At 40.9% G+C, this 24,365-nt stretch overlaps 1 protein-coding gene across 5 annotated transcripts in view; it reads left to right on the top strand.

The window, feature by feature from the left end:
* The first annotated feature begins 17,277 nt into the window (after nt 1-17,277).
* ECT2 (epithelial cell transforming 2) overlaps nt 17,278-24,365 on the top strand; it is a 69,840-nt gene continuing 62,752 nt past the window's right edge. For 2 of the 5 annotated variants that reach the window (XR_007924607.2, XM_008266501.4), the window contains exons 1-5: nt 17,278-17,426; nt 19,289-19,390; nt 20,773-20,924; nt 21,902-21,981; nt 22,087-22,179. Coding sequence is in view for 2 of the 5 variants with exons in the window: in XM_008266501.4 (XP_008264723.1) it covers nt 20,795-20,924; nt 21,902-21,981; nt 22,087-22,179 (303 nt within the window). In the remaining 3 variants the exon portion in view is untranslated. Of the gene's footprint in view, nt 17,427-19,288; nt 19,391-20,772; nt 20,925-21,901; nt 21,982-22,072; nt 22,180-24,365 lie in introns of those variants that run through there. The other 3 variants (XR_007924608.2, XM_002716427.5, XR_007924609.2) reach the window with 2 other exon arrangements.

Below are 24,365 nucleotides of genomic sequence, written 5' to 3'. Positions count from 1 at the left end.
GCAGCCAGGACATGAACTGGGATCTATATGGGATATCAGCATTGCAGGCAGCAGCTTTACTCCCTATGCCACAATGCCAGCCCTGGTTTTTTTTTTTTAATTTATTAATAACTATTTATTTATTTGAAAGGCAGAGTCACAGAGAGGCAGAGGCAGAGGCAGAGACAGAGAGAGATGTCATCCATCCATGGTCCACTCCCCAAATGGCCTCAAAGGCTAGAGCTGGGCTGATCCGAAGACAGGAGCCAGGAGCTTCTCCCATGTGGGTGTAGGGGCCCAAGGACTTGGGTCATCTTCCACTACTTTCCTAGGCACATTATCAGGGAGCTGGATGCTGGCACTTCAGGCTGCAGTTTAATCCTCTGTGCCAAAGCACCAGCCCCTCCTTGCCCATTTTCTTTATGCCAGAAAGACTGTGTATTTTCTCTTGGAGTTTTAGCCTCTGTGTGACACCAACTGATTTTCCTTATTCTAAAAGCCACAAAAATATGACTTATTCCATTCCTCCAAGTTTGTACTCTCCAGCAGAATATGTCTGTTTTGTTCATGTTTAGAATCTTCATGTAGTTTTTTTTTTTCACTTTTCTTAACATTTATGGTTGTTATTTGTAAGAGAATTATTCATTTAGCAGCTTATTCAACTATAGCAGATGGAGAAACTCTATTCTCATAATTTTTTTAAAATCTTGAATCACAGTGGCAGCATCGTGGTGCAGTGACTGAAGCCATCTCCTGTACCCCATGTAAGAGTGCGGATTGAAGTCCTGGCCACTCTGCTTGCAAATCAGCTCCCTGTTAATGTGCCTGGGAAGTAGCAGATGTAGTTCAAATACTTGAGCTCCTGCCACTCACGTGGAAGATCCAGAGTTCCTGGTTCCTGGCTTTGACCTGCCCAGGCCCATCTGTTGCAGCAATCTGGGGAATGAACCAGCAGAAGGAAGATCTCTTTCTGTGTCTCTTGCTCTCTCTGTCACTCTGCCTTTCAAATAAAAAATAATTTAAAAAATATTAAAATGGGTTCAATCATGATCCAAATAAAACCCATATTTTGTGACTGGTTCCATCTCTTAAGTCTAATCTATTGATTATTCCTTTATTGCTCTTTTTGCCTTTGCAATCTATTTGTCAGATAGAGTTTCCTACAAAATTAGATTTCATTGATTGTATCTCTGTGGTGAAATTTATCAGGTTTCTCTGTTCCCTGCATTTTCTATAAAATGATAACTCTAAAAATTAATTAGATTCAAATTCAAGAAATTTTTTGCAAGACAACTTCACAGAGAGGTATAAATCTCTATTAGCAGTAAATTTCAATTTCTTATATTGTAAATGAAAGGTTTTTGCTAGGTCAGTGGTTTTAAATTCTTTATTATGGAAGAGCTTAAATTTCTGCAGGGTCATTATAGAGGCAAATAAGGACCTTTCCCTCTTTTTCAACCTTGTTTGATTTTCATACATATTGGAGTTCATGTTGATATTTTATTTGAAAAAATTTAAAAAAGGTTTAAAACAACTATTCAGTAAATTATCATTGTAACACATGGACAATATTATTTTAAATATATCCTCGTGCTGCGGTGTAGTGGATAAAACTGCCACCTATAGTGCTGGCATCTCATGTAGATGCTGGTTTGAGACCCGGCTGCCCCACTTCTTATCCAGCTCTTTGCTATGGCCTGGGAAAGCAGTGGAAAATGGCCCAAGTCCTTGGGCTCCTGCACCCATGTGGGAGACCCAGAAGAAGCTCCTGGCTCCTGGCTTTGGATCACCCCAGCTCCAGCCATTATGGCCATTTGGGGAATGAACCAGTGGATGGAAGACCTCTCTCTCTGCCTCTGCCTCTTGTAACTCTGCCTTTCAGATAAATAAATAAACCTTAAAAAATTCTTCATTTCTTCTTTCCTTTGCTTCCTTATTCTTTCATTTCAAAAAATTTTGGGTATCTATGATGTAGCAGGTATTGCTCTTATCAACTGTAAAAATATTAGGGAACACAACAGTCAAATTCCTTGCCTTTGTGAAGCTCACATCCTAATGTGGACAATTATAAACAGAAATATAGATATATAATATGCTTAAAGGTGATATTAACTATGAAATAAAAGCACAAGGCAAAAAAGACCAGGAATGCTTGAGAAGGGGCTGCAGTTTGGGGTGGGGTAACCAGTGAGGCTGATGGAAAAAGTGCATTTGTGCAGAGACATGAAACAGAGAGCAAGTCACACGTACATGAGGAAACAACCTGAGTTAGGAGTGTTTCTTGCATGTTTCAGGAGCAGCAAAGAGGCTGGTGTGGCTACGGGTAAGTAAGGTGGGAGAATAGTTTGGGGCCATGAACGCTGAGAATGACTTTAGTGTGGATGAAACGGTCATTAAAGGGTTCTCAGCAAAGCAACATGATCTGACTTACTAGGAATACCCTTGTTTGCTTTATTAAAAATAGACTGGGAAGGCTTAAGGGTAAAATTGAGATTAGTTACAAAGTTACTGTAAAATTCAGGTAAGAGATGATGATAACCTAGAATTGGGTATTGGAAAGGATAAGAACTGTCTTAATTTTGAAGGTAGAGTCAAGAAGATCTGGATTTGCAAAAGCAACACATCTTGTGCATTTTTGGTTACAAGTAAAAAACCAATTCCATCTGTCTTGAAGAAGAAAATATTTTTTTGCAAGTTCACATAATCAATATAAGGATCAGTCTTGGCAAATGGATATAATCTAGAAAGCCTCAGGGTCCTAGTCAATGGAAACACCAGCAAAGATTATTGGACCCTAAGAATTTGGTCTGCATACTGTTGTTGCTATTGCAACACATATGACCTTTAACTCTTTCCATATTTTTTAAAGATGTATTTATTTATTTGAAAGGCAGAGTTAGAGGCGGGGGGGGGGGGAGAGAGAGAGAGAGAGAGAGAGAGAGAGATCTTCCATCCGCTGGTTCATTCTCCGAATGGCTGGGCCAATCCGAAGCCAGGAACCAGGATCTTCTTCTAAGGTCTCTCACACAGGTGCAGGGGCCCAAGTACTTGGGCCATTTTCTACTGCTTTTCCAGGCCATAGTAGAGCTGGATTGGAAGAGGAGCAGCCAGGACTCAAACCAGTGCCCATATGGGATTCCAGTGCTGCAGGCAGAAGCTTAGCCCACTACACCACAGTGTCAGCCCCTTTCCATATCTTTAGCACATACTATTTTTAAAAATACCTTAAGATTTATTTATTTATTTGAAAGGCACAGATATAGGAGAAAGAAAGAGAAAGAGAAAGAGAAAGAGAAAGAGAGAGAGAGAGAGAGAGAGAGAGAGAGAGAGAGAGAGATTCCATCCACTGGTTCACTACCCAAATGGCCACAATAATGAAGGCTGGGCCAGGATGAAGCCAGGAGCTAGGACCTTCTTCCAGGTCTCCTGCGTGGGTGCAGGGGTCCAAGTACTTGGTCCATCTTCTGCTGTCTTCTTAGCAGGAAGCTGGATAGGATCAGAAGCTTAGCAGCTAGGACTCAAACTGGAGCCCTTATGGGATGCTGGTATGGCAGGCAGAGGCTTAACTTTTTATGCCACAGTGCCGGCCCAGCACATGCTAGTATTGAAAAGTCTCTGAGAGACATCTGATTGGCCAACCTTAGTATGGGAATAAGATGTAGCCCTGTTCAGATCATGGTAAAAGACAGACATTACTTCTCACTAAAACCATTTTCAATGATGGTTCTTCAAAAGGAAAATAAGGTTATTATTTGAAGTATTAAATGTTCAACAGCAAGGAAGATAACAATTTTCCATTAAGATGTTCATGACAGAAAACAGAAAAAGTATCCCCGCAAAATATTAAAAAAAGAGATGAATAATCTCCCCAAATGCTATTGTTTGAGACACAGCCACCAAAAATGTTTTGTGTATTCTTTTATAGTTATTTTTTTCTATGCATAGGACTTAAGTATAGTTGTAGTATGTAATTACACAGCATTTGCAAGACTATATTAATTAAAAAATTTTTTCAATGTATTCTATTATTTCTTTCTTTTTAAAAAAGTATTTATTTTATTGCAAAGGCAGAGTTACAGAGAGAGAAGGAAAGATAGACAAAGAGCTATCTTTTGTCTTCTGGCTCACTCCCCAAAAGGGCTTCAATGGCCAGGGCTGGGCCGGGCCAAAGCAAAGAGCCTGGAATTCCATCTGTGTCTCCCACATGGGTGGCAGGGGCCCAGGCATTTGAGCCATCTTCCACTGCTTTCCTAAGTGCATTGCAGGGAGCTTGATCAGAAGTGGAACAGCTGGGACCTGAAGTAGCACTCATATGGAATGCTTGCATTTCAGGCAGCGATCCAACCTGTCGTGCCACAATGCCAGCCCCTTATTGTTTCTTACATACAATTTTTCCTTCACTATTAAACCCATAGTTAACCTGCTTATGTCAAAAAGGCATACTTGTACAACTGAGGTCAAGCTGTCACTAGTTTTTGATGACCTGGGTCCCATTTTTATTTCAACTGTATTGACAATTCCATTTTTCTATTCATTTAAATTCAACAATAATATGAATATTGCTAAGTATAATCAAGGTATTCAATTATTGCCATAACAAATACTAACTGACAAAGGTAGGGTTACTGTCAAAATGCTGGTGACAGACAGTATTGCTTTGTGATATCTCAGATGTTTGCAAGTCAGTTGATGGTATCAATTTTTTTTTTTAAGATTTATGTATTTCAAAGAGTTACAGAGACAGAAGGAGGGGGAGAGAGAGAGAGAGATTTTACATCTTCTGTTACATTCCCTAAATGGCCTCAAGGTTGGAGGTGGGCCAGTCCAAAGGCAGGAGCCAGGAGCTTCTTTTGGGTCCCCTACATGGGTGCAAGGACCCAACCATTTGGGCCATCTTCCACAACTTTCCCAGCCACAATAGCAGGGAGTTGGATCAGAAGTGGAGCAGCTGGGACTTGAATGGGTGCCCACATAGAATGCTGGCGCTGCAGACAGTGGCCTGACCCACTACACCACAACACTGGCCCCAGTGACAATGTTTAATTCATAAAATTGCAAGTTGTAACAAAATTGAATTTTTGATGTAGATAATTGCTTAGGTTTATAAGCATTGGCAAGTCTTTACTGTATCGGTTTAATACTATTAGCATTTATTCTCTTCCACTCACAGCTGGGTTGGCCAAGGTATAAAAATCATTCATTTCTTGGGTTTTTTACTCAAATGTCAATTAAAGACATAAATTATTTCATCCTTGATTTAAAACTTAATAATTTTGGAAATATTCCACTTAATTCATTATACCTAGTAAGTAATAATGGAAAATTGCCATAAATAATGGATTAGGTAAAATTAAAAATAATGGAAATTTTCTTTAATATCTTTGGAAAAAGTACCATTTATATTATAAGAGGAAGAAGTTTATTTATTCCCTTGTAATTTCTACAATATTTGATTGCCTTCTATGTGTTTGGCACTGTGAATTAATGAACAAAAAGACTATGTTGCTACTTTAGATAGTGGGATGGGCTGGTGCTGTGACTCAGCGGGTTAGAGCCCTGGCCTAAAGTGCCCGCATCCCATATGGTTCTAGTCCTGGCTGCTCCTCTTCGGATACAGCTCCTGCTATGGTCTGGGAAAGCAGTAGAAGATGGCCCAGGTCCGTGGGCCCCTGCATGGGTGGCATGGGTGACCCAGAAGAAGCTCTTGGCTCCTAGCTTTGGATCGGCGAGGCTCTGGATGTTCTAGTTATCTGGGGAGTGAACCAGCGAATGGAAGACCTCTCTCTCTGTCTCTATCTTTCTCTGTAACTCTGTCTTTAAAATAAATAAAATAAATCTTAAAAAAAAATAGTTGGAGAGAAAGAGATTATTTCAATAATGACATCAAGTATCACAAAAGTGATATGGTGATAGAAGCTGTATATCAGGGGTTCAGCTAGGGTTGGTGGTTGGAATATACCCTTCAAGGAGTGCGAAGTGAGAAAGTGCTAAAGAATGAATAGAAGGTGCCCATTCTATCTTAATGGAATGGGTATTAGAGGGATATCTGGAAAGAAGAGAAGGTATAAAAGCCCCTGAGAACATAGATATAGTAAGTCCTCAAGAGAAAGAAAGTGAAAATGGTTTAAGATGAAACTAGAAAAGCAGGTAGAGTTAAGACCATACTGACCCACTAGGCTTGAACTATTTTAAGGAGGAGATGACATAATTAGTTTGGATTTACATAATGTCACACTGAATGTGGACTGCAGAAAGGATTAGATGAAGCTGATATAATGCAATAATAAAAATAACACTTATAATTGTGCAATTACTGTACAATGTAATTCCTGTGACAATTTTGAGAATATACCATGTGCCAGGAATTGTTTCTAGGTACTAGAGATAAGAATATATTGGTAGGAGCCAGTGTTGTAGTGCAGGGGGATAAAGAGCTTCAGCCTGGTCCAGCCCTGGCTATCGCTGCCATTTGGGAAGTGAACCATTGGATGGAAGATCTTTTTCTCTGTTTCTTCCTATCTCTCTGTCACTTTGGCTTTCAACTAAATAAGTGTTTTTTTTTTTAAAGAATATATTGGTGAATAAGATCAACAAGGCTGTTACAGAACATCTTACTTGTTTCACGTAAAAAATACTCATTACGAATAAAGATATTGGTACTTGTAGAAGTGTAATGTAAAATATAAAAATCATTAAGATTAGTGAAATAACATTTTTGATTTTGACTTTCTTATTAGCTATTTACCTGACCTTGATAAAGGAATATAACCTCTATGTTTCTGGCTTTGGTGAAATTCCTCTGTAAAATAAAGAATGGGACTAATGAGCTGAGAGTTTTTACCCATATCTAAAATTTTACTAATCAAATTACACAATTTGAAATAATGGCCTCATCATATTTGGAAACCACTTGCTCCGTCAAGGACAGATAATTCCATTTCTCCAAGTGAAATTCTAAGTATTAAATTTGTATAGTCTTGCAAATCTGTGTCAAGTGATCTATAGCCTAATGACTCATATGAATAAAGCAACGACTCATATACTAATTACTGACTACTGAGGTGTGCAAAATAACCTCTTCTTGCTCACAGTGGTTGTAATTTCTAGAACTTGTTTTAACAGGCATAGATGATATGCTAGAAAGTGCTGTACTATAATCAACTCAGAAATATGACATTTTAATTGGAAAATGTTAATAATTCCCAAAAAGGATAGACATTTCACAGCTATTCATTGAAACTTTTAAAATAAAAATCTTAAATGATAAATTCTTGGAGGGACTGCATCTTTATAGCTGTGTCTAGTGTGGCATTATATAAAGTTATATATTTTATAAATGCTTTGGAGGTAAGGAAGGCAATAAAGAAGGAGAAAAATAATTACCTGACATATATGATATTACAATGTTAATATTTAGTTACTCTGAGATATTTAACTCTATGATAAAATATTTAAATTTACTCTAATATGGGATGTGGACATTTGGCACAAGCAGTTATGATACCACTTGGGATGTCTGTGTCCCTTATCAAAATTGATTTGAGTTCCAGCTCTGCTTCCAGCTTCCTGCTAATGTGGACTCTGAGAGGCAACAGGTGATGGTTTCTACCACCCGTGTGGAAGAGTCAGATTGAGATCCTGGCTCCTGGCTTTGGCTTAGCTCAACCCAGGCTGCTGTAGGCATTTGGGGAATAAACCACAAGTTAGAAGATCTCTGTTTCTGTCTCTCTGCCTTTCAAATAAATATAAATAAAATTTCAAATATTTACTATAATTGTTGATTGATAACAGTTCACATTTTAAAATAAAACCTAGGTGGGGAGGGGGACATTTGACACAGTGGCTAAGAAGTCTCAGAGTGCCTAGGTTCCCTTCCTGGTTCCTGTTACCTAATAATGCGCACCCTAGGAGACAGCATCAAGTGGTTGGGTACATGCCTACTAGATTTGGCCTGGTCCAGCCCTGGATATTGCAGGCTTTTGGGGGGTGAATTAGTGGATGGAGGATCACTGTCTGCTTGTCTGTCTGCCTTGCAAATAAATAAAATATAAAAATAAGTGAAAATATTAAAACAAAAGCTCTTAAAAAAGAAAGAAAATAATACATATTGTCATAACTGTAGATAATAAAAACAAAGCCCGTCACAATAAATATTGCCAAGATCATCTTGGAAAGGAAGTGAATAATATTTTAAAATGTATTTTATAACTACTATTTACTTGAGAAGCAGAGAACGGAGAATGAGAGAGAAAGATAGAGAGTTCCCACCCATTGCTTCACTCCCCAAATAACTGCAATGGCAGGGGTTGGGGAAATGAGGGGTGAGGGAGATGGGGGGTGAGGGTGAAGGGCAAAGCCAGGAATGGAAAACTCAATCCAGGTTACTCATGTGGGTGGTAGGAGCCCAGTATTTGCTCTATCACTGCTGCCTCTCAGGGTCTGTATTAGCAGGAAGCTAGAATCAGAAGTTGGAGTTCAGTATCAAACCCAGATACTCTGTCATGGGACACTGGCATCTTACCAACATCTTAACTGCTAAGTCAAATGCCCACCCCACATAAAATATACTAATTCTCATTAAATTAGAACAGACCATGAAGGTATCAGAAATCCTGTTCACTCTGATTTGAAGAGTGATTGCAAGGGCAGTATGCACCTTTATGAACAAGGGCGGGACTGTGCTGGGACAGACATTCCATATTGAGGGCATAAAGAGTCTTGGCTAGGATCTGCCTTGGAAGGGGACAGAAACCTTTCAAGACAGGAAGACATGAGCAACAGAGCCACATCCTCCAGCAAGAGTTGAGGCAAAGCAAGGTTTCCCTAATTAGGAAGGCAGGGTTGGAGGAGGGGATTCGATGCTCCTTGTGGCAGGAGAAGAGTGCAATAGAGGTGTTGGCCTTATCAGCTTTGGTGTGGTGGATGGCAGGTTTTATGTCCAGGGCAGGGAGCAGCAGCATAGACACCATTTGTCCTGTGGTCAGGGCTGAGAAGGCAGTGGAGAGAACCATCAGTTTTATCAGGCAATTACTGGGTCTCAGCTGAGATGGCAGTAGTGGCAGTAATAGAAGTAGAAACAATAGTAGTCATGGAAATAGCAGTAACATTAACAGCTGACATCTATTAAATATTAGCCAAAATATTTTTAAAAGACCTGTTAACTTCATTTGAAAGGTAGTTACTGAGAGAGAAGGAGAGACACAGATAAGAGAGGGATTTTCCAACTGCTGGTTCACTTCCCAAATGGCTGCAACAGTCAGGGCTGGGCCAGGCTAAAGCCAGGAGCCAGAAGTTTCATCAGGGTTTCCCATGTGGGTGGAGGGGCCTAAGGACTTGGGACATCTTCTGTTGCTATCTCAGGCACATTAGCAGGGAACTAGATTGGAAGTGGAGTAGCCAGAACTCAAATCAGCACCCACATGGGATGCCAGCAGACAGTGGCATGATGCCACAATGCTGGCCCCCAAATATGTTTTAGTTACATAAATTAACTCTTTCAAATCTCACAAAAGTATCAGGAAAGTACTATCATGCCCTTTTACAGAGGAGCAAACTGAGGTACAGAGAGATTGATGAAGCTGCTTGAGGTCATATGAAAATGTTGAGTTTGGAACCCAGGGAATTGGTTCCATATTCCTAAGTCATAGATTCAGTTAATCAGATGGGAGACACCTATCCAGAGCAGTAAATGGAATTCCAAGGTAAAGAAATTCTTCAAAGCAATGGTGGCCTAAGGATGAAGATGTCCACATGGGAATGACAGTCTGTGAGCCAAAGTATCTCAATGCGACTACTGCTTTGCAAAAAGGTTGTTGCACTACCATCTTAATCTGGTTTGTGGATTGGTGTAAAGGAAGAAAATGGGAAAGTAATAAGCGGTGGGGAGCTGCTCAGTCTGAGCGTTGAGGAGTGGGTAACTCTTCAGCTCATGTCTACACAGGGAGAAGCAAACAGTGTTGGTAGCTATTACCAGGCTGTTTGAATAAGCTATTCTGAGAAACGGCCTTGGGAGGCATTGGGTTTCAGCAATTAGCTATGGGGGTTTAAAACAGAAACAACAGCTTATATTATTTTAAGCCACATTCCTTGACTACCTTCACCCTTCCCCCTTCAATCACAGGGAAACAGCTACTACACATTTATTAAGAAACACATTCTGGGCCGGCGCCGCGGCTCACTAGGCTAATCCTCCGCCTTGCGGTGCCAGCACACCGGGTTCTAGTCCCGGTCGGGGAGCTGGATTCTGTCCCGGTTGCCCCTTTTCCAGACCAGCTCTCTGCTGTGGCCAGGGAGTGCAGTGGAGGATGGCCCAAGTCCTTGGGCCCTGCACCCCATGGGAGACCAGGATCAGTGTGGTGCGCCGGCCGCAGCGCGCCGGCCGTAGCGGCCATTGGAGGGTGAACCAACGGCAAAAGGAAGACCTTTCTCTCTCTCTCACTGTCCACTCTGCCTGTAAAAAAAAAAAAAAAAAAAAAAAGGAAACACATTCTAATATTTAGCATGTAGGTAACATACCAATTTGTACACAAAGATAGTAGCTTTTAGCAACCAAGTTAATAAGCAGGAAAAAAAAGTTGGGAAACTAGTTCAATGAGCTTAGTGGCCTATCTTGCCATCATAAAATTCTGACACCATGGTCCCAACCCCTCATCTCCGAAACAGCTAGTGTTGTCATACACACAATTATAAGCATATACTACTTTTCAGATTCAAGTTCCCAAACCATTGATAAAGCAGCAATAACAAGTAGAAAAGGAATATTCATGGGTGCTAATTCACCAATCAAAAATATTTATTGAGGCACTTAACCTCTGACACAAGAAATAAGATGTGATAGAAGTCAAAATACTGAAAATTCCTCTTATTTTCCCCCTTTCCCATAGATATTTATTGAGTGCACATGTGCTAAGTGTTAGGGTATAAAGATGAGAAGAACATAGTTCTGCTCTTTACCCCTTAAGTATCTCATATTTAACAGAAGAGACAGCTTTGTTATCTAATGTTTATAATATAAAGTGACAAGAACCATACTGAGTTATAAATAGTACTGTGCTTGCACACAACAGGAGCAGTTAACTCTCTACAAGTTGATCAAAGTAGGCTTAAGTGCAGTAATTTTTTTTAAGAATTTATTTATTTGAGGGATAGAAGGAAAGAAAAAGAGAGACAGAGATATTTCCCATATGCTGGTTCACTCATCAATACCTAGGACTGTGCTGGGCCTAAACTGGGAACTCTATCCTTATTTTTTCTATGTGAGTGGCAGGAACCCAGCTACTAGAGCTATCACTGTTGCTTAGGGTTCACATCAGCAGGAAGCAGGAATCAGGAGCTGGAGCCAGGATAAAACCCAGGTACTCCAAAGTGGGACTGTGGGCATCTTAACCTGCATTCTAAATGCTAAGCCAAATGGCCGCCACTGATGTGACAACTGAGTGGGTTCTTGAATAATGAATAGGAATTTCCATGTAGAAAAATGGAGTCAGGGAAGGAGAAGAAGGGCCTACAAATGTAGATTTATTAAGTGCCTGGTATGTTCACAGACTGATGAGAATTTCAGTATGGCTAAACACAGGGTGTATATTTGGGATGGGAGTCATATTGGGAAGAATTGTCTGTACAATATTAAGGAATTATGACCTTGTAATAAAAAAACCTTTTATATTTGGTTTGGTTTTGCTTTTAATCAAGGAGGGACATAGTCACATTTATTTTTCTAAGAGAAGGTAATTCTGTGAATCATGACTGGGAGAAGAGTGAGATTAGCTGCATAAAGACCAACTAGAATGATACTGTCATAGTTGGGGTGACAGAAAATGAAGGCCTAAATTCAAGCAGCTTAGAAGGGGAAGAATCAAATTCTACAAAATTTTTTTGGATAAAATTGGGAGAATGCTGTTGGTGGGTGGTGGTACAGGAAGACTGGAGGAAGGAAACAGGATGAATCAGAGATTCAACTTGGGAGTCTCAGTGATAAGGGAGTCTACCAATTAAAAGAGAAATATAAGAACAAGAAGAGAAAGGGGTAGAGAATTGGGAGAAAACAAGGAATTCCCTTTAGGACAGGTAGGGTTTGAAATGATGGTGGGTCACAGGAGTACAGACATGGTAAACAGCTGGCTTTATACACTGGGTTTCAATAGACTCTGACAACTCAGTTTTGGAATCATTAGTGGTTAACTTAAATCCATGGGAATGAATTAATTCACCCAGCGAAACCAGTGTTGCCTGACAACAATACTTTGAAGAACAATGATATTCAAACAAAATAAACTGAGAAGGAAAAGTCAGAGAGGTAGAAAGAGAAGGAAGATATTGAAAGTGGAGGTCTCAAGTAATTGAAGTAAATTATCATGGGTAAGGAAGAAAGGGATGCCATCATTAGGAAGAACTGAGGGCTAAACATCTTGAGTAGTGGGTGAAAGGGAGTAAGAAATGAGAAGGGGGCCAGCGCTTTGGTATAGCAGGTAGAGCCGCCACCTGCAGTGCTGGCATCCCATATGGGTGCCGGTTTGAGATCCAGCTGCTCCATTTCCAATCCAGCTCTCTGCTATGGCCTGGGAAAGCAATGGAAGATGGCCCAAGTACTTGCGTAGAAGACCTAAAAGAGGCTCCTGGCTCCTGGCTCCTGGCTTTGGATTGGCACAGCTCCGGCCGTTGTGGCCAATTGGGAAGTAAACCAGTGGATGGAGGACCTCTCTCTGTCTCTGTCTCTCCTTCAATCTGTGTAGCTCTGACTTTCAAATAAATATTAAAAAAAAAAAGAAATGAGAATTTTGTGATTGGAATGGGAAGTTGAAGCTAGTATTTCAGAGCTAAAGCAATATTGAGTGTAAAGCATTTAGGATATGTCCATCAGAATGGGTTGTTGAACTGAGGGTTTGTGATTTGAAGAATTCAGGGAGCTGTGTATCTCATTAGCTAATTCATCAATAAGGGTACTGATCTAACAGGTTGAAAGCAAGTTGAGGAAGGGTGGAAGATCGGGTATTAAAGTCTTCTGAATTTAAGAAACTGCTCTACTTTCTATGGCACTGATATTTTTTCAGGCATTCAGATGAATGTAATAATTTTTCATTATTAAATTTTAACATTTTATTACTTCCTCATTCTCTATACTTGATGATTTACAAAATCCTACAAATTTCCCCATTTTTCCAACCTACCTTTCTTCTTATTTCAAACTATTATTTTATACCTGTTTCAATGCAACACCATATTAACTGGTCTTTCTTCTTTTTATTGTTCCATTTCAAGTGAAATTCTGTTGCCAGATTGATACTATTAAGAAATAACCCAGGGGGCTGGCGCCATGACACAGTGGGTTAGAGCCCTGGCCTGAAGTGCTGGCATCCCATACAGCTGCTGGTTCTAGTCCTGGCTGCTCCTCTTCTGATCCAGCTCTCTGCTATGGCCTAGGAAAGCAGTAGAAGATGGCCTGAGTCCTTGGGCTCCTGCACCTATGTGGGAGACCCAGAAGAAGCTCCTGGCTCCTGGCTTCAGATTGGCACAGCTCTAGCCGTTGCAGCCATCTGGGGAGTGAACCACCGGATGGAAGACCTCTCTCTCTCTGTCTCTACCTCTCTCTGTTACTCTTTCAAAGAAAATAAATCTTTAAAAGAAGGGCTTTGGCCCCTGCACCCGCATGGGAGACCAGAAAGAAGCACCTGGCTCCTGGCTTCAGATCGGTGCAGCGCTGGCCGTGGCGGCCATTTGGAGAGTGAACCAATGGAAGGAAGACTTTTCTGTCTCTCTCTCACTGTCTATAACTCTACCTGTCAAATTAAAAAAAAAAAAAAACTTTTAAAAATTGTTCCAAGCTATGGAATAATTCCATAAAAAAAAAAAAAAAACCCAGTCCCTATAACATCCTTGCTTCAAGGTTTTTAATTGATTTTCAGTGCTTTTATTCTTTAAATTATTTATTTATTTATTTCACAGATAGAGTTAGTGAAAGAGAAGCACAGAGAGAAGCACAGAGAGAAATGGTCTCCTTTCGTTGGTTCACCCCTCAAATAGCCGCCACAGCCGGAGCTAAGCCGATCTGAAGGCAGGAGCCAGGTGCTTCCTCCTGGTCTCCAATGCGAGTGCAGACGCCCAATCACTTGGGCCATCCTCCACTGCCCTCCCAGGCCACAGCAGAGAGCTGGACTGGAAGAGTAGCAACCAGGACTAGAACCCGGCGCCCATATGGGATGCAGGTGCCACAGGCAGAGGATTAACCAAGTGAGCCTAAATTCTTTATTATGACACTGGAGCCCCACCCTCAGCTCCTTCTCACCCAGGCTTGTTCAGTTTTCTACTTTTCCTTCCATGTGGTATTGAAACATTTACTGTTTCATATATATCTGAATCCTGAGTTCTTACAAGGACCTAACTGCAAGTGATACCATTTAGCATATTTAAAAATTATTCTAAAATTAATATTTTGAGGGACCTCGCCATTTATTTAGATAAGAATTCTAAATACTGGCTCAAATGAAGCAGGGGACATGGTAAGGTTTAACATTTATTTAGAGAGTGACCGGATATATAGGAATCTAAGGGTTTTATTTAAGGGAGGGGGTCCAGAAAGGTGAACTTCAATAAAAGGCAGAGAGCAGATCAGGGCCTACATTAGAGAGTTCACAGGCCACAGCAGCAGAGAAAACCATGTGAGTACAATGACTGCAAAACAGTGCCGAACAGGGCGGGCCTGGGCACTCCCAAGCCTTTTATTCTGCTTCCAAAAGGGTAGTAGTTATGTAGTCTGATTGGCAGTTTAGTGGATACAGATGAGATCAGGTAGGGCGGGGGGGGGGGGGGGGCATTGTTTCCAGCTCATGAATCTATTAATTTAATCCTATCTGCCTGCCAATATCACACGTAAACAAGCTAGTATAGATTTACTTCAAAAATAAATATTTAAGGTTAATTTGCTGTTCAAGACTTTTGTGAAGCACTATAGCACTGGAAACCATTCATGAATCACTGTTATTTTTATTGTCATTTTGCAGGCATTCACATTCTAAGAAAATCTATTTGTAGAACATGTTTTCACTCCAAAAATAGCTCCTCCACTTAAAGACAAGTGCTATGAGGACCAGGTTCACATCTCATGTCACAGCTATAGTCTCTACTACCTTAGGGCTTCACTGGCTGCTTAATAGCTGCTGAATGAATTACTTTTGTTAAGTTTACCTCCAACCTCCCAATCATCATGGATATACTTGGATCTAGCTAATTTATTTTACTAATATTTGGTACCCATATGTGAAGACTACTTTATTTACTAAAGATCAATGTACCACATTTGTCTTTTGCCATGCTAGATTTATACAAACTGCAATGACTAGAGATTAGGGATCATGTTTTATTTTGCAAGGCGTCTGCCCTCTGCTATGTGCACACTGTGGGTAAGTAATCACTGTATACTATGAATATCTGAAATATTTCTCTCTACATTGTTTCCTTCGAACCCGTAGACAGATCTATACCGGACTTTACACTCAGCTATTATTTCTGGGTTCTAAAGCAGGTTATAAAATTTACTAGGTGATTTTGGGTAAATTATTTAATCCTTTCCTATGGTTATTATTCATTGTAGAACGGCGATAAATGATGCCTACTCACAAGCTGTTTTAAGCATTAATAAGGTACCTGCTTAGTAAACTATTACTGTATGTTCATTTTCTTTACTCTCTTCTATTGTTTTTTGTTTACCTGTTAATCTCCCTCATCAGATTGTGGAGTACTGAGAGGAAGGCATCTACCTTTATGCTTTACTCATCTTTGTACCTCCAGCAAGCAAAACGGCTGTCTTATCACACTTAATACATACTTGCCTGGGAAACGATGACCTGAGAAAACGACGTTTGTATTGCCTATTTACGTGCAAGTCAAACTGATATATATTCCTTAAAAAGGATCAAGCATAGCTTTTGTTAGGCCAGCGTGAAATTCATAACGGTGCTACCATACACATCCAATCATTAGATTTGAGTGGGCAGTCTGTTTAACAGGGAGCAGTACATAGAACAGCTTTCCACAGTAGCTTAATATATTTTCAGTGATGAGAATTCTTGGAATGCTAGGCACACCCTCATTTGAGTATGTAAGCACATTCCAAAGTGAAATTTCAATTACTGTTTTTCTTGTATTCTATGCTAACATTTTTTTCAGAATTATAAGGTAGGGCAGATTAAATATTAATAAGCAAGAAAACCAGCAATAATCACATTGCCTCATTCATTTTATGGGTTGCGCTGCAAACTAAGGCATTCTAATGTTGCCTGAGAAAATCAGAGGGAGGAAAACCCGGTAGATTTTCACAACCTGTCTGAGCTATTCTTAAGTGTTCCATTCCAAAGTACAAGTTTTTCTCCTCTGATTGGATTTCGGATTCTGGCAACGAATTCCCCTTTCTTCTTTCACTTAAATCAGCAATCAGATGAGAATCTCTCGGAGGAGGCCTGTTTTTCTCTAGATTGTGTGATATGGCATCATACTCAGAAAATGAACAAAATAAACTGCTTTCATCTTAGCAATACTAATCACTGGAGAAACCTGAATTTTGGCTAGACTTTATACAGTACAAACGTTCCCACAGCGGGGGTGGGGTGCAGCGAGGAAGCAAGGCACGATGGTTTCAGGAGCTTCTAGAATCTCGTTGCACATTTTAAATCTTCTCAAATGCAAGCTTGCTTTTCTTAAAAGCTCCAGGAACAGTAAGAAGTTTTTTTTTTTTTTTTTTTAAATTCCCCCCAATCTTGCCTAGACCAGAGTTCAGTTTCGCATACAGCAAGGTTTAAGTAGGAGGCTGCTTGCTGATTTAAGTTTGCCAGGTTCTGTCCTGGGCCTTGCCACACGCCAACACAACTGCCAAGTCAAAATCGCTTAATCCATTCCTCAAGCAGAAAGCATACCGGCAGCTCCTAGGGACCAGAAGGAAAAGTTCATCTGGGCGGCACTGATTTAAAGGATCTGATGGAGTTTTTTCAAAACCAAGTTGGGGACTGGGGTACGGAGAACCTACTCAAACTTTCCTCAGGAAATCGGATGTTTACCGAGTAAACAAGCAGTAGCCACAGAAACACCTGCTACTCCCGGAGAGCCTTCGGACGCCACCACCGCCACCTCCTGGCGACATCCGGGCATTTCTCTACAAACTCCTGACGTCTGGGCGTCAGAGCCGTTGGGTTTATTTGAAACATACGTACAACCAATCAATCGGCGCTCGCAGGGAGGTGGGCGGAGAGCAGCGACCAATCGCCGTCCCCCTGCAGGCTCCGGCCTATGGGAAGGAGGTTGACATCACGCGCCAATCGGCATGGCTCTTAGAGAGAGCGGCTCGCTTTTTGAATTGGCTGTGGCGGCCGGCGGCGAGGAATGGCGGTATCGGTGTGAGGGGTCTGCGTGTGAAGAGGTGGAATTGCCAGGGCGTTTTCGGAGCGTGGAGAGGACCTGAGGTGAGGTCTGGGGAGGGGGAAGCGGGCGGGTATCTCCGGAGCTGTGGCCTCCTTTGCCAGCGGGCTCCATCCCCTCCCCGGTGACCGCGGATTCCGGAGCGCCCAGCCCTGGCTTCCTGGCTCTGGTTCAGCGGGGCTGTGGCGGGTGGGAGAGCCTGGAGTCCCGAGATTGCTGGGCATCTTCCCGGCTCTCGCGGTCGGATCTCCTTTCCGGAAGAGCGTTTGTGGGCGAAGGCGGGGAGCTGGAAGGGATTTTGGTGAGCCAGGCAGACCTCTGCGGCTGGGGCCTGGCAGCTGCAGCCGCGGGCGCCTTATCGCCAGAATTTAGTGATTTCACGCTAGGATTCTTCCTTGGCTTCCTCTGTGCAGGAAATTGAGATTTTTGCAAGGGCAAGCCGGGCAAGCCCTCTCCTTCCCTTCCTAGCCCCAGATGTCTGTGTGGCATAGGGGTTAAAAGCGCAGCCTCTGGAAGCAGCCGGGCTCTAGTCCTGGCCTTAGCATTTACTGTGACTTAGGGGGCGTCACTTCCCCTCTCTGTTTCTAGGTTTCTCTACCTAGAAAATAGTAGTGCCTACCTCTCAGGATCGCTGCCAAGATTAAATAAGTGCAAGTAGAAGGTTTAGGGCAGTGTTTAACACCAGCTGACATATCGAGTATCGGATTTTGGTCTTTCACCTTGGAAGATGATTTTCTAAAAAAAAAAAAAAATTAAGTAAAAGGAAAACTAAACTGGTCATTAGTTTAAACTTGAGAGGAAAAGGGTGCATATGTTATAGCTTATTTAGTCAGAGGCTCTTTATCTGTTCTTGGATGAGAAGTAAGCTGTATGGGTTTATAAGTGCGGATCCCATTGTGTTTATTTTAAAAGCTCTGCAATACATGAATATGAGAAAAAGTGATTAATGTATTTGTAATTGGACTATATGTATCATCTTACCATGTAGCTCTTTTTTCTCTGTAAGTTGAAACCGTTTTAGTAATAAATTGATCATATATAGTAAGAAACAATTTTAATTATTACTTATTTTGATGGTTTTTAAAGTGGTATTTTAAAATATTTTTTAAATCTCTAATTAGCACGTGATTGACACATATTTATGGGGTACAGAGTACTATTTCATTACAAGTATACAATATGTAATGGTCACATCAGGGCCATTGGTATACTTATCACCTCAAACATTTATCATCTCCTTGTACTGGGAATGGTCAAAATCCTCTCTACTATGTTGAACTATACAATTAATTGTTGTCAACCATAGTTACCCTGTGTTAATGCTATAGAGAATTAAAAGTTATTCCTGCTATGCAACTGCAATAAATCACATTTTTTATTTATTAAAATTTCCCTCCTTCTATCCTTAAAGCAGCTTAGTTTTTCTCTTGACTTTTTAAAAATAAATTGTTACGCATACATTGAATGAAAACGTACTTAGAGCCTCTTCTGTTTTATTGGAGATGATTAAGTATAGGAGACTTAAAAGAATAATGAGAGCTGAGGATTTAGTTGTAAATTGTCATTGATTGTAAGTACTGTAAATGACAACTTTTGGAACAGTTCTTTGGGATAGCCTTGGATTAATGATTGATGACATGGATGTTAAGACAATAAGAAAAATCTATGTTGTGAATATTAAATAAAAATGAATAACTATTTGCCACTCATTTTAAGATATTGTCTCTTCAGTGTTTACCACAAGTGAACTTGAGTTGTGCTTCCATATCTGCATTACCCATGTAGAAACTGAGGCTTAACTCACCAAGTGTAGAGCTGAGACAGGAGCAGAATTACCTGACTTTGAGGTCTACTGCCTGGTATCATCATCCAGAAATGATGCTGATGTCTTACCATTTTTCCACAGGTTACAGTTTACACTAGTTGCTAAGAATCTGGAGGAAGATATTTGTATTTATTATTCTGAAGAAGGAAGAAAGGGTAAAGTAGATCGCATATGTACTTTCAGGTAAGGGTAGGGCTTCCTCTCTCTATTTGTCTGATATTAGAAATCTACTTCAAGATAATCGACTCACATAAAAATGCAAGTTTGAACTGGTGAAATCCTATCAACCTTTTTCTTTATGCCCTACTTGCCCAACTTTTCAACCTCTTAAGTCCTAGAAATCTTGAAAAAAAGGATTTGTTTTTCACAGTCCAGAGTTATATTGGCAAAAGCCCATGCATAATTGTCTTAACAAATTTTTACAGCAGAGATGTTTCTAAAACCATATAAAGTATGGGTAAGGAAGCACAAATAAGGGAGCAGTTCGATTATACCTGAGAGGTTCAGAGATCCACAGAAGACGAATTAAGAGTGGTAGATTAGGGGTTGGAAGACATGCTTGGTGGAGAGCTGAGCACTATTAAATGCAAGTATTTGCAAAGTAGCTGGGATTTAAGTTTGACAAATGCTGAGAAATTCATTGTTGGCAGCAATGTAGATTGCGTGTACATTGGGGGAGTTACAGGTGATGAACCTGAGTAGGTAGGCTGGGACTTTATTGTCAGTTTGATGGTGAATTTATATAGGGAGGGGTACCCATGGAAGTTGTTAGGCAAAGTGATATGATCATGTTTTTTTTGTGACCCATACCTATGAAAACTCTCTGAAGAGTGATTTCTGAAGAAGCTGATGATAAAGTTGGGGCTGTTGGATTAGACCAAGTGGCTGTTTGTGGCATTAGGCATAGAGAGAAGGGAGCATATCATAGAGATATTTGTGATGGGATTGATAGGAATTTTGGGGTTGGAGAATGAGGTTGAGGAGAGAGGACAGATCCCAAGTTTTCTGCTGGAATTATTGGTGGTGATAGGATGTTTTGGTGGTATTATAAATTCATAGCAAGAGAAATAGGTAGTGGAAGGCAGAGGTGTAGAGGAGGGAGGTCAAATAGTATTTATAATTACCTTGTTGTCTGTTTATTATGTCAGGTTTTTAAGATTTATTTATTTCAAAGAGTTAGAGAGTTAGAGATAGAGAGGTCTTCCATCTGCTGGTTCACTCCCCAGATGGCCTCACTGGCCGGAGGTGAGCTGATAAAAAGCCAGGAGTCATGAGCTTCTTCCGGGTCTCCCACATGGGTGCAGGGGCCAAGGACTTGGGCCATCACCCACTGCTTTCCCAGGCCATAGCAGAGAGCTGGATTGGAAGTGGAATAGCCAGGACTCAATCAGGCGCCCTTATGGGATGCTGGCACTGCAGGCTGGGGCTTTAACCTGCTGCGCCACAGCGCCAGCCCCAATAGTATTTTTACAAGTTCTGGATATAAAAGTAAAGCTTCTAATGCTTGTTTTGGCCCAACAATTATTTGTTGCATGTATTTTTAAAAAGAAATGTTCTGTTTACAGCCACCGTAGCGCCGTACAAACAATGGCTGACAATAGTCTACTCACATCCACTACTGGGAGGACTAGCTTGGTGGACTCTTCCATTTTTGATTCTAAAGTTGCTGAAACTTCGAAGGAAAACTTATTTGTTGGATCTACTTCATATGTTGAAGGTAAACCTCTTTAACTCCTTTTTTTGTTTGTTTTTTAAAAAAATTATTTATTTATTTGAAAGTCAGAGTTAACAGAGAGAGGAGGAGAGGCAGAGGCAGAGAGAGAGAGGGAGAGGGAGAAGGAGAGAGTTCTTCCATCCTATGGTTTAATCCCCAGTTGGCTATAACGGCTGGAGCTGCGCTGATCCATAGCCAGGATCCAGGAGCTTCCAGGTATCCCAAGCAGATGCAGGGGCCCAAGGATTTGGGTCATCTTCTACTGCTTTCCCAGGCCATTGCAGAGAGCTGGAATGGAAGTGGAGCAGCCGGGACTCGAACTGGTGCCCATATAGGATGGTGGCCCTGCAGGTGGCAGCTTTACCTGCTATGCCACAGCGCTGGCCCCCCTCTTAACTTCTTTAGAATGCTGAATTGCTATGTTAATCCTTAACTAAATAACTAGTGTTTTTCTTTTGATTTAGCTGTAATAACTGTTAGGCCAGAGCAGAAATAATCCCTTATGCCATGTAGATTTCCTGATTATCATTTGGATTAAAGCTTCCCAACTTTGAAAGGAGATGTCATCTTAATGTTGAATTTTACTTTTTTTGTGAGTACAAATAGCTGCAATATTATTAGCTAGAATTTATTCAGTTAAGACTGGTTAGATGAAAGCCATTTCTTTCCTTACTGCTTGATAGAAGTGTCTTTCCTAGGCACTGTCGAAGAGGCTGGCTGTGCAAGATAGTAAGTGCTTTCTTTGGTAGGAGGAATGCTTATGTTTCTGTATCCTGCCACAGTATGTTTCTGTTTCTCCAAAGTGATATATGCCTAAGTATTTTTTGAGTAAGTTAAGAATTCAAATTGTTTTAATTGTAGAGAATGTTGTGAACCCCTTAAAGATAGCAGACTTACCAGATAGAGCTAAAAGAGTGATTAGGGACTACTGATTGAAATGTTAGTATCTGATAAACATTTAAACATTTTATATTTATCAGAGGAAATGCCTCAGATTGAAACAAGGGTGATATTGGTTCAAGAAGCTGGAAAACAAGAAGAACTTTTGAAAGCCTTAAAGGTACGGTATATTGATTTGTAGTTAAAGAAAAACTTTTTCTTCCATCAGTGTGTAAAATAGTTTCATAAGATTTTTTAATCTCATACTTAAGTCTCTTTCCCACAGACTATTAAAATAATGGAAGTCCCTGTTATAAAGATTAAAGAAAGTTGTCCTGGAAAATCGGATGAAAAGTTAATAAAAACTATTATTAATATGGTAGGTCAAGTATCTCATTGCATGTGGCATGCTACACTTCCCTTGATTGTGTTATCCCACTTTATGGTGGTTGGAATCAGGAATGAGGTGTATTTTGTGCACTCTGCTGCTAGGAATGTTGAAGGGATTTTATACTATAAAACTTGGGAGTTTCTGAGACCCAAAACTATAACATACATTGTAAATTGTATCAAATTATTTATAAGAACTTCATTATTAAATTTAAACAATGTGTAATACAAAGATCTGAAAATTTCCTTTAAACTTTTTTCATTTCTTTTTTTCATTAATTTTACATTTAGTCAATATTCTTTGTTGTTCTTCCAAACTACTAAACCTCACTGACTGTCATCAGGGGATTTGCTTTGGCATATGAAATATATCTGATTTTCTTAATCCACCTATGTTAGTTTGCTAGGGATGCCATAACACAATATCTCATACGAGGTAGCTCAAACAGTAGAATTTTTTTTTTTTTTTTTTGACAGGCAGGGTGGACAGTGAGAGAGAGAGACAGAGAAAGGTCTTCCTTTTGCCGTTGGTTCACCCTCCAATGGCCGCTGCGGCTGGCGCACCGCACTGATCCGATGGCAGAAGCCAGGTGCTTCTCCTGGTCTCCCATGGGGTGCAGGGCCCAAGCACTTGGGCCATCCTCCACTGCACTCCCTGGCCACAGCAGAGAGCTGGCCTGGAAGAGGGGCAACCGGGACAGAATCTGGTGCCCCGACCGGGACTAGAACCCGGTGTGCCGGCGCCGCAAGGCAGAGGATTAGCCTATTGAGCCGCAGCGCCGTCCCAAACAGTAGAAATTTATTTTTCTCACAGCGCTGGATGCTGGAAGTCCAGGATCAGGCTGTTGGCAGGTTTAGTTTCTTTTGAGACCTTCTTGCTTCATAGTCACAAGGCCTTTTCTCTATGTTGGGGGCGGGTGGGGGGAGTGTGTGTATCTCTGGGTGTCCAAATTTGACATGAAGTCACCAATCAGATTGGATTAGCACCCAGCAATATGACCTCATTTAACAACCTTAATAACCTTTTAAAAACTCTCCAAATATAGTCACCTATGGAGGTAGGGCTTCAACATATGAATTTCTGGAGTACACAATTCAATTAATGATAATCAGCCTTGCAAACAAAGGCCAAATAATTTATTGACACATTCAGAGTTTTCTTTTAAATGATTCTGTTCTTTTTTTGTAGTAACTATAAGTAACTTGCCTTTTTATATCTTGCATCTGTTAGGCTGCAACTGCTTATATATCACATCTACTTATTTTCCACATACTGAAACTATTAGCTAATCTTTATTCTTGTTGTAAATGTTCAGTATTATAACACTTTATATTGGTTTTCTGAAGAGATTTTGTGCAGGAAGAACTGTATGTATGGTATCATTTTCTCTGTCAGAATAAATACATGGTAGATATAAAAATGTATATACTTAAAAAGTTTCAGCATTCTAATTTTATGGAACTTAATATGCATATTGGGTGATTTATAATGACCACTAAGTAAAATGTCAAGTCTTATGCCTTTATAATATACATCTTTTTTTTTTTTTTTTTTTTTTTTTTTTTTTGACAGGCAGAGTGGACAGTGAGAGAGAGAGACAGAGAGAAAGGTCTTCCTTTTGCCGTTGGTTCACCCTCCAATGGCCGCCGCGGCCGGCGCGCTGCGGCCGGCGCACCGCGCTGATCCGATGGCAGGAGCCAGGAGCCAGGTGCTTTTCCTGGTCTCCCATGGGGTGCAGGGCCCAAGCACCTGGGCCATCCTCCACTGCACTCCCGGGCCACAGCAGAGGGCTGGCCTGGAAGAGGGGCAACTGGGACAGAATCCGGCGCCCCAACCGGGACTAGAACCCGGTGTGCCGGCGCCGCTAGGCGGAGGATTAGCCTAGTGAGCCGCGGCGCCGGCCCTTTTTTTTTTTTTTAAGATTTATTTTTTTTTTTACTTGAAAGAGTTACACAGAGAGAAGGAGAGGCAGAGAGAGAGAGAGAGAGGTCTTCAATCCACTGGTTCACTCTCCAATTTGCCGCAGTAGCCGGAGCTGCGCTGATCCAAAGCCAGGAGCCAGGAGCTTTTTCTGGGTCTCCCTTTTGGGTGCAGGGGCCCAAGGACTTGAGCCATCTTCTACTGCTTTCCCAGGCCATAGTAGAGAGCTGGATCGGAAGTGGAGCAGCTGGGTC

This window comes from Oryctolagus cuniculus, chromosome 4, assembly GCF_964237555.1.
Source record: "Oryctolagus cuniculus chromosome 4, mOryCun1.1, whole genome shotgun sequence".
In the NCBI taxonomy this organism is placed as follows: domain Eukaryota; kingdom Metazoa; phylum Chordata; class Mammalia; order Lagomorpha; family Leporidae; genus Oryctolagus; species Oryctolagus cuniculus.
This window is presented reverse-complemented; position numbering and strand designations above follow the sequence as displayed.